The 12,760-nt window shown below is 47.3% G+C and overlaps 1 protein-coding gene across 1 annotated transcript in view; it reads left to right on the top strand.

Annotated features, from left to right (window-relative positions):
- CACNA2D4 (calcium voltage-gated channel auxiliary subunit alpha2delta 4) overlaps nt 1-12,760 on the top strand; it is a 111,008-nt gene that overhangs the window by 91,897 nt on the left and 6,351 nt on the right. The window contains exons 27-34 of the mRNA XM_090145274.1: nt 1,765-1,826; nt 2,799-2,813; nt 4,126-4,170; nt 5,088-5,150; nt 8,648-8,718; nt 9,581-9,656; nt 11,378-11,430; nt 12,413-12,468. Coding sequence (XP_090001400.1) covers nt 1,765-1,826; nt 2,799-2,813; nt 4,126-4,170; nt 5,088-5,150; nt 8,648-8,718; nt 9,581-9,656; nt 11,378-11,430; nt 12,413-12,468 — 441 coding nt within the window. The remainder of the gene's footprint in view (nt 1-1,764; nt 1,827-2,798; nt 2,814-4,125; nt 4,171-5,087; nt 5,151-8,647; nt 8,719-9,580; nt 9,657-11,377; nt 11,431-12,412; nt 12,469-12,760) is intronic.

Here is a 12,760-nt window from a genome sequence, read left to right as displayed (position 1 = left end):
GGCCTGCAGGTGGGAAGCTGCTTGCTGCTAGGTAGCTCCTCAGCATGATGTAGCACCAGCTCGATATGCAAGCATGCAGCATGGCTTGTCCCTGGGTTTTGTTTCATTGCTGGGAAACTGGAGGCGCCCAAGTTATTTGTACATTGGTTGGAATAAAATGATTTGCCACGGTCCCTCCAAGGACTTCACGGCTGTTGCTGTGCAGCACACAAGGCCATTCGCAATTTCATGGCCTTGGATCTTCCACTCCTGCAGCACACACTCTGCAACCAGAGCAAAAAGGGCCCTTAGCTACACTTCAGTGTGAGAAGAGAGTCTTGTTGCAGTCCTCTCCCTCTCAGCTGAGCTGTCCATCCAACCGGGGTGATGAGGAGTGGTGGTACAAGGCAGGAGCATGGGGCAGGCCTTCCGCCATGGCTTCCTTTGATGGGTGCTTTGCAGACAGGCAAACCTGACTGCAAATCTAGAAGGGGACAGACCCTGCAGCTCAGGCTCAGGATGTGCTGCTCCTGCCTGCTGGGCAGAGGCAGGGATGGCAACCAGGGGCGGAGGTCCCTCAGAAGAACACTTTGGGGATAGATGTTCCCACTGGCAAAAAATGAGCCTCTCAGTGTGTCTGTGCCATGCAAGGTTAGCTGTGTTGGTGTCAACTCCTCTTTCAGTCTCATAAAAGCTATAAGGCCTGGATAATGCTCAGTGGCACTGATGTGATCTGCTGTGATAAGGGGAATAGCTGTTTCCTGAGAAGCTATGAAAGAGAACGAGGAATCTCAAGTGAGCGCTGTGTCTTGTCTAGTTTGTGCAGTGTGGGACTTAGGGCTTAGGGCAGCTGTACAAAATCATTCTTTTCCCCCAGTCACTGGCAGTCAGAGCTGTTCTGCAGCAGGGTAAGGGGCATATACATGAATGGAATTCCATAAGCTCTGCAAGCAGTAGGACTGTGACAGGAAGGGCTCTGACACTGCTACAGAAGGCAGAGCTGCCACGATATGGCTGTGACCCCTGCTGGTGCCAGGCTTTGTGCGTGCTGCATGAAAATCACCACTGCGAGTCTCTGGCTTTAATTCACACCCATCCGAATGAGAGCATCAGATCTCAGCATCAGAACAGCTGTGTTGTTCTGTCAGGGAGACCCTGCCTGGCTTCTTCCAGTGTGGGGCTGTGCCTTGCTTCAGGAACGTGGTGCTGGGAATAGAAGAGCAATTAAGCTGAGAAATTAGGGTGCACTTCATTAAGAAACACATACACTTCTTGGAGTGCGCACTGGGCTGGGCTGGGGTAACAATGCAATACTACCCCACATGTTCTCATCAAGGGGCATTAGTGGTTTTGTGCTTTTGAGGTGGCTTAAAAGCAATTTCAGTCACTGCTGTTTCCTCCTGAGAAGGGGGAGGTTCGCATCCCTTCCTCACGCTGCCCTACTTTTTGCTGATTGATACTGGGTTGTGAGGAGATGAGACAGGGAGGATCAGAGCAGTCCATTCCAGCTGGACAAACCCACAAAGGGCAGAGATGAAAGCGCACAGGCTCTCTCTGTGTTTTCTTTTAGGGGGATTTTGTTTCAGTGGTGGTGTTCTCAGTTTGTAGGTCGGCAGTGTTCAGCATGAGGGAGGTGTCAGTGCCTCAGTGCAGCAGCCAGAGTCCTCCTCAGCCCTACCTTGTTAAAGCCTTGACTCTCAACTGCAGTCTGTTTACTACTCATTTCCTAACTTCACCTTTCTCTCTCTCGCACGTTCCTCTTTTCCTCCTTTCCTATTCCCATAGCGGTGGGCGTGCAAATCAAGCTGGAGTTACTCCAACGCAAGTTCTGGATGGCCATGCAGCAGGTAGGAGCACCACTGAGCGTGCAGGCAACGCAGTGCTCTTGGTCAGATGGGCCAAGGCTGCTGTGCATCATGAACAGTGGTGGTATTTTCATAAGGGCTGTAGTGAAATTCATATTAAAAGATTTTGGAAGTAGATTAGTTGGAAGTCACACGTTTCCCTAATCCTCTGACAGCACTAATGCTGCCTGAGCCCCAGGTCTGCTCCATAAACACTATGGTGATGGTGTCAGCATCCCAGCCCAGCATTAGCTCTGCTGCATATGACATTTAATTGTGGAAATATGTCTCTGCTCATCCTGCCTTTCAGAAACCTCATGGAAATCTAAAATTTCAGGAACATGGGGGAAAAAAAATGTTCTGCCCTCTTTTATCATCTTGATGATCGTAACAAAATGCTACGAGCTTGCCAAAATACAAATGATTTGCTGCAGGGATAAACTTTCAATGTTGTGCTAATTCTGAACCCTTTCTGCACCATGAGGAATTACTGAAGCTGTCCTCCTCTGAGGGGCAGGAGAGGGGAAACACCATCCTACTAGCACCAGAGGCTTTCCCCACAGGTTTTGCCACTGGGGGGGGGGAACGACAGACCCAGGGCTGGAGCGGCATACAGTGGACATGGATCTTAGTGGTCAGCAGGGAAGAGGCAGAAGATGAGGGCTGTGGAAACAGAGGGCTGGGAGGGTACTCGTGAGGCTGGGCAGCAGGAGGCAGAGGCACCCCATCTCTTGCAGACCATACCCAGGTGGCTCAAACACAAACATGGGTGCAAGCCCATTTCAAGTGTTAATTGAAAACAGGGGTGCTTATGACAGAAGCTGAAAGGAGGCTTGCGTGCCAAGCACCTGCACACCACAGTTGTAGGGAAAAACCCTGCTGGGCTTCCTGTGGCCGCAGCCTGGCAGGGGCAGTACTAACAGCTCTGTTTCCTCTCTCCCGCTGCCCTGGACATGCTGCATCGGCTGCCTCCAGCCCAACGACACCGATGTAAGTAGGCACTTGGCTGGCATTGCTGGGTATATGGGTGCCAGTGCATGGAGGTCATGGTCTGCACTAGGTCTGAGGGTCATGACTTTCTGGGGCCTGCAGTCAGGGGAGACGACCCCAGCCTGTGTGTCCCACATGTGTGACCCCCAGGTGGTCATGCTGGTTCCTTATGGCCATATTTCTCTGCTGTGCTGCATAAAGGCAGTGGTGAGGCTGTGCTTGCATCTGTGGGTGAAGCCATCTTCCCCGCAGCCTCCGAGAGCCACTTGGAGCTGTACTGCAAACAATGTGACAATCACTGACACTCCCTCGAAACTAAGCAGAGGGATGGAAACCTGGAAATAGAGTTTGTTCTGCTAAACTCAGGATGAGAAACAAATCCTATCTTAGAGTAATGGCTTTGTTATACTTAGAAATTTGCTTCTTGGTATTGAGAATCATCCAGAAAGAGGCTGGGGCTTCTGCATAATAAGGGCTTTGCAGAGAGAAAGGGCAGTGGGGGAGGGGGGAGCAGGCAGGCTGCAATATGTCAGCATCCTTCCCTGGCCCTGGAAGACCTCTGGCAGGAAGGGGACCCCATGTACAGAAATGGCAATGCCGTGTCAGCTTCCCTTTCTCAGCTGCTAGCACGAATGGCGCTGAAAAATAACACAAAGAGACAGACATAGGCATCCACCACCAACTCCGAACAATTACAGAATCAATAAGCACCTGAAGGGCTTTGTTACTTGCCACTTAACCCCTCGTGTCCCCATCCGGTTCAGTGTTGTGAAACACATGTCAAATCCGGTACACAGAAATCCTAAATGAAACAAATGGATGGTGCCCGGGGCTACACAACCACCATTCACATCCTATTTTATCATTAGCTGTCCTCAGAATAAAGAAACCAACAGCAACAACAACAAAAAAACCCCCGCCTGAGAATAATCCTGATCTAAAATACCATGCCATGTATTTCCCAGCAGATGCTGAAATGCGTGCTGTTTCCTTGCCAGCGCACAGCAGCCTCTGCTAGCACAGCAGAGCTGGCTGCTGACCCTTCCCTTACCAGCCCTGGCTCTGCTCTGGGCACAGAGTTCTGCTGAATGTGCTGGGACAGCAAAGGGGACGTTGCTCAATGGGGAGGCACAGCACAAGGGCTGCACATGGCCATGGACTGACCGGCCTGAGGGTGCTTCTTGTCTTGTTCCACATGCCAGCTGACCTGCAGAGCTTCATGAGATGCTGGTGTGGAGACCCTGTGCAGTCCCAAGGGGGAGGCTGGAAGATGAGATCATGTCGTGATGTAATTCCTGCTTTTCCTTTCCAGTGCAGTGCCTTCGATGGTGCCTGTCCACTCAGCTGTCAGGACGATGTAAGTTGCCCAGATTTCCTCTCTGTATCTGCAGTGGGAACTACCAATGGCCATGGAGGTCTCTGTTTCTCCAGACATCAGGTGCTGCCTGCCATCTCACAAGAGGTTGCACAGCTAGGGTAGGACAGCTTAGATATTCTTTTAACTTAGATGTTCTCCTACTAGTGACATCAATTGTGAGATGTCAGCCCTGCCCCCAGCAAGGGGTTGGAACTAGATAATCTTTAAGGTTTGTTCCAAGCTAGGCCATGCTATGATTCTGTGCCAGCTGAGCCCACCAGGGACATGTGGTGTCCAGCCAGTCCATCCTTTCTAAGGCAGTCCCACCACTGTCACCAGCCTGCCAGAGAGAGAGGCAAGCAGTATGACATGTGCTGGACTGTTCTCTTTGCATTTATGCCACTGCTCTGCATGTCTCAGGCATATTGAGGATAAGATATTGTGCCCTGGAGAGTGGAATCACCACAGTTCTCCTCCCATGTTCATCTAGGACCATGATTTTTGGAGCTCCATGCCTCCATTTCCTGCTTTGCAAAATAAAAACAATAAAAGAAGCACAGGTACTAAGTGGTGAGGAGAGAGTTATTTAATGAGTGGTTATAAAAATATGAATTCTGGAGATGGAAAACAGTAGAAGAGGGATACCCTCCAAATATTCTGTCAATGCCTACAGGATGTATCATCTCTTTAAGAGTGGTTCAAACTGTTTTAGCCCTACATACAGCCATAGCAAGACAGCATCTCTGTCACAAGCTGAATACCTCAAAAAGGGGAAGCAGAGGGACATCAGTGCTCCAAAGCCTGTGTTAGCTTTGTGATGGGGCAAGGCATGGCAGTGTTGGGGCTGAGCCCACACTTCACCTTGTGGAAGCCAGCACAGCACTGTCTCTGATGTCACTTCTCTTTCATCTCCACAGGTTCTGAATTGCTTCCTCATTGATAATAATGGCTTTATCCTTGTTTCCAAAAGACCTCCAGAGGTAAGAGTACATGAGAGAAGGAGGGGAGGGTGCATGGTGTGTTCACTGAGCACCAGTGAAGCCTAACAAGGGTTACAAGGGTGGCCAGGTTGTGGTGACACTTGGCTGCGTGGTGAGAGGACAACACATCCCAGGTAAGGCAGGAGTTTGTGATGATAAAGATGGAACCGGTCATGTCATCCTTTTGTTTCCTTTTCTCCTGTGAATGTGACTGGGACAAGCAATACATCTATGATAAAAGAACTTAGCAGCTATAGTTCTTTGCAAGTGCTGGCAAAACAATAGTAGGGGAGAATGAATGGCAGACTGTATTTCAGTTTCTCAAAAAGCCTGTAACAGAGTATCTCATAAGAGGCTGTTCAAGAAGTTGTAGTTTAAAAGTGGAGCATGAGGTAGGGTCACTCATCTCAAAGCAGCTGGCACAGAAAAGAAAAAAGAGGAATAAAGCAGGATTTTGGTAATAAAAATTTGTGTGTCCCATAATTTTCCATCTGAACTCATGTTGGTTACCATGCTCGTAATAGGCTGGCAAAGAAAAAAGTGAGATTGTGAATCCAGCACACAATAATTTCAAAGAAGCCAAAATGAGGGCTGCAGGGAGTCACAAAGCAAAGTGAATCTGCACCATGGTAGCACTGGGGGGGGGGGGTGATACAGACGGATATAAAGATATAAAGAGGGAAGGAAAAACCAGCCTCTTTTCTGTCAGGACAGTGACCTACCTGGCACAGTGACTATTTCAGTGAAGGTCCCTGTTCAACAACTTGTTTTGCCAAAAATAAAACAAAGAAAACTTGAAAAATAAAGAAGGAAAATACTGCAAAGAAGTATTGGCTTTCTACTCTGAGAAGCCAAGTCCTGCTGTATGTTCACTGTGGGTCTGTTTTGTCTGCTGACTCCCATGGCATTTTCAAAGGTGCTTTACTGAGTTCAATCTTGTCTATAGATAAAGACATTTACACCTTACTGGCACCATGTCTACTCTTCATTTTCAGCATCACCCACCTGGGTCCTGCATCTTATGAAAAACAGGTTTTTCAAAAAGCTTGTCTCTGAAAGACCTGACTAGCAGAAACATGTCAGGATAGTGAAAGTGGGTAAATGGTAAACACAGAATCATAGAATCACAAGGTTGTAAATGACCTGCAAGATCATCTAGTCCAACCGTCCTCCCATTACCATTGCTACTACAAGCACTAAACCAAATCTCGCAGCTCCTCATCCAGATGCCTCTTGAACACTGCCAGGGAAGGCGACTCCACCACCTTCCTGGACAGGCCATTCTATGCCTGACCACTCTCAGAAAAGTTCTTCCTTATATCTAACCTAAACCTCCTCTGGTACAACTTGCAGCCATTTCCCTGGGTCCTGTTTGTTGCCTGGGAGAAGAGGCCAAACCCCTCTTCACCACAACCTCCCTTCAGGAAGCCGCAGAGTGCAATGAGGTCTCCCCTGAGCCTCCTCTTCTCCAGACTCAACAATCCCAGCTCCCTCAGCCGCTCCTCATAGGACTTGTGCTCCAGACCCCTCACCAGTTTCATTGCCCTTCTCTGGACACGCTCCAGGGCCTCAATATCTTTTTTGTAGTGAGGGGCCCAAAACTGAACACAGTACTCAAGGTGCGGCCTCACCAGTGCTGCATACAGAGAGATGATCACCTCCCTGCTCCAGCTGGCCACACTATTTCTAATGCAGGCCAAGATGGCCTGGCCACCTGAGCACACTATTGGCTCATGTCCAGCCGAGCATCAACCAACACCCCCAGGTCCTTTTCTTCTTCACAATCATCCAGCCACTCATCCCCAAGCCTGAAGTACTGCATGGGGTTGTTGTGACCAAAGTACAGGACCTGACACTTGGCCTTGTTGAACCTCATCCCATTCACCTCAGCCCAGCAATCCAGTTTATCCAGGGATAGGTAGCCTCCCTACCCTCAGGCAGATTGACACTACCTCCCAACTTGGTGTCATCTGCAAACTTACTGAGAGTACACTCAATCCCTTCATCTAGGTCATCAATAAAGATATTAAACAAGATAGGCCCCAGGACTGACCCCTGGGGGACACCAGTTAGACTTAGCTCCATTAATCACTACCCGCTGGGCACGCAACATCATCCACATGCCTCCGAGAGACATTTGGGCAAGCAGCTGAACTGTCATCTTCTCTGACCTTGAGGGTTCACTGCAACTTTTTCTTCCCAGATTTCTTCTTTATCTTGTTCCAGTTACTGTGTTTGTTTCCCAGCATAACCATGAGCATCCACGCTCTTAAACTCCAAAGAGAATTCAAGACAGCAGCAGCATTAAATCATTAGTCTGTGTTTCTTAGCCTTGCTAGCTGAATGATGCTCACTTGGTGCTCTGAAGCCCCCCTGTCCCATCCCACACCCTGCCCTGTGGAGATCCTTTGGGCTCGTGTAACCTCTGCCTGAAGCTTATCAACAGCCAGATCACAGAAAAAAAAGGTATCAGAGGTGATATTTTGTGCTGTGAACCTCTGAAATCGCCAGGACATGTGGAAACCTGCCCAGAGCTGGTAATAAGGACAAACATGGCAGAGGGACTCTTGGGGGAGCCTCATCTGTGGTCCTGCAGTGACCCTCTGCCCTTGTCACAGCAAGGAGTGAGAAAAGCTATTTCATGCTCAGACACCTTCAGCGACATGAGGGATGATTAAAATCCAAGTGCTCAAAGGGGAGTTGATGTTACATACTCGTTTGTATAGTGAAACATCTTTTAAAGCTTGTATGGAAGATAGATTCTTACCATAACCATGTAGATGATTACTATATGATCTTAGTTAAATTTATTTACAGAATCTATTTAAGAGTTGTTTGTTTGTTTTTGGAAATGCCTGACTCAAAAAAATGAAGTCATCTGTCATCTACTAGTTCCTTCTAAATAACTAGGGGCCTATCAAAGGAAAAGTAGGAGGAAAAGTAAGACTGCATGGATGGCTCCATCGTAGATGGGAGCTACTTGTTATGTCAAACTCCATGAGTCAGGAAGAGACAGGACAGCACATTTCTTCAGTATTATTGTGAGTGTTTTACTTTCTTGCTTGCAAACAAAGCAGTGGACTTTTGGCAGATTCTGAGCATTTTTTGAATGGATTTGTCATGATTTAGTAATCAAGAAAGCCAGAATTGTTGCTTATTTTAAGTCTCTAGAGCAGCAGTTCTCAGGTCTGGGGTTGAGATATTTGAGGTTGTTGACATCAAAACATAAATGGGACCAGAAGACCACAAAGTCCACATTTAATCCAGAGATTTAAGGCAGTGAGATCTGGGGACTGTTGACCAGGCTAGTGGTAGGGGAAATCCTCCTCACCAGCTGAAGGACAAAGCTCAGCGCTGCCTTCTTACAGGCATGTGTGGTGTGTAGTGCACCTCCAGACAGTCTAGGTTAGCAGGAGCAGGAAAGAAATTTTACTCTAGACATGGAATTTTTACTTTTGATAGCTTATGCCATTTTTTCCCCTTTCTTTTGCTTGCAGATTGGAAAATTTCTTGGTGCAGTGGATGGCTCAGTAATGACCCAGCTACTGAACATGGGCATGTTCAGGCGGTAAGCAGGGGTTTCTGCTTCATGCTTATCCTTGCTCAGCTGATGTATGGGGCAGAGCATGTTAGGCTCTGCAAGCAGTCCTACTGAGCAGTGCAGGATGCCTGAATAGGCATCTGTGGCTCTTACTTTGCTATCAGAGCAACTTCAGCTGCCCACATCCTCTCCTGACAGGCTCAGCCATTGTCACCCCACAGCGTGTTTCTCCTCCTCTCTGTTCTTCCTACGGCTTGACGCACTGAGATGTACAACACCAATCTTAGTGTTGCCAGAGAACAGCTGCTCTCTGCCTTTTTCAGGGCACAGTACTATGGAAATGCTCCCTGGCATTTGAGGTGAAAGCACTTCATTTTCTCCCACCACTTGGAAGGCCTTTCCATGAGAGATGGCATGAGAAGTCCCAGAGGCGGCATTGCATTTGTCTGAGAACATTCCTTCTCTTATGAAATCTTTTATAAAATCTCTCTGGCCACCTCTCTCCATTTTCCCAGCACATTTCAAAATGTGAAAAAAATTCAGATATTCAGCAACATGAAAGCAGGAACTAGAGGAACTTATGGAAGATGCAATTATAATTCTCCAGCTTCAGATTCTGCTTTACTCATCACTGTAATTAGGGATACATTGCATCCCATACTGACCCAGTTACATTAATCCAAGTCATGTATTTCTCCTTTTTCAAAGTCCAGCACTGACCTAACAGCAAAGACATATTTAAGCAGGCCACTGCTTTAATTCTTCCATGCAGAAACTTTTTTGTAGAATGGGGCCCAGGTTGGACAAAGTAGCATAGGCTGGCATGAGTGGCCCATAGTCGGTTGTGTTGCTTGCTCTTCACTATCTGCTTATTTTGTTTTAATTACAGGGTGACAATGTATGACTACCAAGCAATGTGCAAGGTGCCCTACCACCACCACAGTGGTGCCCGGCCACTGCTCAGTGTACGTATCCCACTGCACACAGGGATTGTCTGTGGAGGCTTTCTCCTTGGGCAGCTCCAACAAAGCGGTGTAGCACATATGGTGTAGTACATTGCCCAGAAGAGCTTAAAAGCCATTTGCTTCCAAGTGCTGGGAATGTCCAGACTCATCTGAGACAAGTTTCTGAGGCAGTAATGGCCACTGACAGTGGTTTCTAATTTGACTCTTTGTTGGCATGTAGGATCCTACTGACGATTGGAAGAAACAGGGAGGGGGCAGGAAGCAGACTATACCAGCTTGCAGCTGAAATGAGCAGAAATGCTTTCACAGGACGTGTTTTCACTCAGCAGTCCCAAAGGGAGAGTTGCCCTGACAGTGAACAGAGCATCTGGGAGACAAAGTTGTCAGCCTTTCAGGGAAGCGTGAGTGGGTTGGGAGTAACAGAAAGAAGGGTCAAAGCTGCTGAGAAGAGCCGACAGCCCAGAGAATAAACTATCAGAGGTTTGCAACCTCTTTTTAATCTGATACAACAGATAACACAATTCCTCTCTACCTTTCTAGCAGCCTTGACCAGGCAGAACTAAGTCGTTAATCAATACTCAGTCCAATTCAAACTAGCTAAAGTAACCCTAAACAGAGATGTATTTATTATTGATACGATGATTTGACTGTTGAAAGTGTGGTGTGCTGGAAGTACAACTAATGACATAACATTGTCATTCTTTTTCTAGTAAAATAATTTTCAAAAAAATATTCCTTTTTAATAGATATACTGAAGCTGGATAGATAAAATATTGTGATTGTACTGAAAATATTTGCTTGATCAAGAACTGAAAAAAATGTCAAAATACATCAGCTGCCAAAAAAAGGTGAATTGAGAACAAAAGAATCAACCTCCAAATTTCATCTCTCTCTTTGTCCCCTTAGCAAAATCCTCAGAAAGGAAGAAAGAAAAGTCCATTTATATATATACATAGTTCAAAGGGAAAAAAAACAGTCAAATCTCCAATCATTTTACTACTCGCTGACATATCTTGCTTGAAGATAAGCCAATTAGCAGTAATTAAACATTCTCTTGTGTCCAAAGACTGCTGCGTGTTTTGGGTTCCAGGACATGAGTGTAAGTTGGAGAGGGAGAGATGAAGCTTAAACATGGTTACTTACCCTGAAGTGAAGAACCAGCAGGATCCTGTGCAGAGTAATTGGCCCTGGGATGATGCTGGATTTCCAATTTGTAGCAGAACAGATGGAAGACAATACAAGTCATGCCATCTTGAGGAAAGGCTGCACAAAATCACAGTTAAACTTAATCAATAGCAGATAACACCAACTCCTGGACAATGCTGTAGCTTGTCCCAGAAACACCACTTGCAGTTGGAATATAAAAGCTTCCTAGAATGGTGGTGCCCCATTTAGCTGTATTTCTCTCCTGCTCTGAGCTCTCAAGGTCATCCATGCTGGAGAGAAATCATCAAGCAATTACATCTTCAAAGTCCTTCACACATTTGTGATAAACTCCCTGACCCTGACTGGGAGGGGTGAGAAGATATTATTAGCAGCAAGGCAGTTGCTGCTTCTGATGTATTTGAGTGTTTTCCAGTGATGCCCAGACCTTGAATTTCCAACCTTCAGGAGCTCTGAGAGTGGAGGGAATTGGTCTGAAACGTGGGGTCCTGCATAACAACTGTACACTCTCTGACCAGGTCCTTATAGTGTGTCTCATTTCTTCTTTTGTTCTCCAGCCAATTTATGCCTTTCTAGCTGCACTGAAATGGCTGATAAGTGATTTCCTCATGTGAGTACAAAAAGATGCGGGTATTTGGGAGGCTCAAACTAGCCGGGGTGAGAGCTGAGAGGACTGTGAGCGGAGGCACCGCATAGGACATTGCTGTCAGCCTTTTTGTGACATTCAGCCTGGTGCATTGCTCCCGGGAGGCAGAAAGCTATTACTATTCCCATTTCACAGAGGCAGAGACCCTGAGCAGGTCTGGGATTTACCTGAAGTCACTCAGTACAAAGCGGCAGAGTCAGAAATAGGACTCGGGTCTCTGGAGGCACTGCAGGTCCTTGATGCTAAGTCCTCCTCCCTGTCTCATTCTCCTACGATAAGTGATTCCCCTGCGGGGTGAGGGAGGCCAGAAGGAAGGCAGGAAGCTCAATCTGAGTGGCAGGTGAGGGAGAAGGGAGGGATAGTGTGTCAAGCTCTGGATCAGGCTTCACATCACGGAAGGAATAAAAATTAAAGCTCAAATCAGGATCAAGCTCAGATTAGGACCAGAGCTGCTCATCTTTCTGGGCCCAGGCTGAAACAATGATCGTGAACATCCCAACTCAAGAGGCAGAAATGATCCAGGTGCTGGGCCTTGAGTCTATTAGCACAGCACAGTTCAACATGGCTTGTGGCTAAAGTCTGTGTCACCACAGTGCTGGCTCCCCAGGAGCCACCCGTGCCCCTCTGGTGTTGCCACCTTCACCAGTGAGGTCCCTGAACACTATATCCTTCAGGGAAAGCCTACTCAGTTATTCTACTGTATAGATCCCACAATACAGATCTATACACAGAAAATAAATAAACAAATAAATAAGTCTAACAAACAGACAAACAAATTAAAAAATTCAGACTTGCACTGCCAGGAAACCTGCAGTACACTTGTTAGAGGTGATGCTCACTGGGCCACAGGGCCATCTCTTGCATCCTTGATGACATCCTTAATGATTGACACTTGCATCCTTCCAGGCTGCTGAAAAAGCATCCCCTGTTCTTGCTCTTTTGACAGCTTCCTGTTGGAGTTTAACATGAGTAGCTTCTGGCACTCCGACAATGTGGCAGACGGTGAGTATGCATCAGTCCAGCCACCCCATAGCAAGTGAGTGTCACCACTGCTGGTGGCAGCAGGAGCTGCATGGAGAAGCCAAGCCTCATGGAAGAACACACCATCCCATCACATTTTCCTCTGCAGACTCTGGAAGCCAGCTTCTAGATCCCAGCACCACCTTGTTTCCCTCCCACCCCCATCTCAGCCTGCCCAAGCTCCAGAACCCTCAAGGAAAAGTCTGTGCAGCTCACAGATTTCTTTCCTCAGTGTTTTCACAAGGAGAAAGGGAGGTTTTTCTTTCCAAGCACC

The sequence above is a fragment of the Phasianus colchicus genome, chromosome 1, assembly GCF_987193195.1.
Source record: "Phasianus colchicus chromosome 1, bPhaCol1.hap1.1, whole genome shotgun sequence".
Taxonomy (NCBI): Eukaryota; Metazoa; Chordata; class Aves; order Galliformes; family Phasianidae; genus Phasianus; species Phasianus colchicus.
Note: the sequence above shows the minus strand (reverse complement) of the source record. Positions and strands in the feature narration are given on the sequence as shown.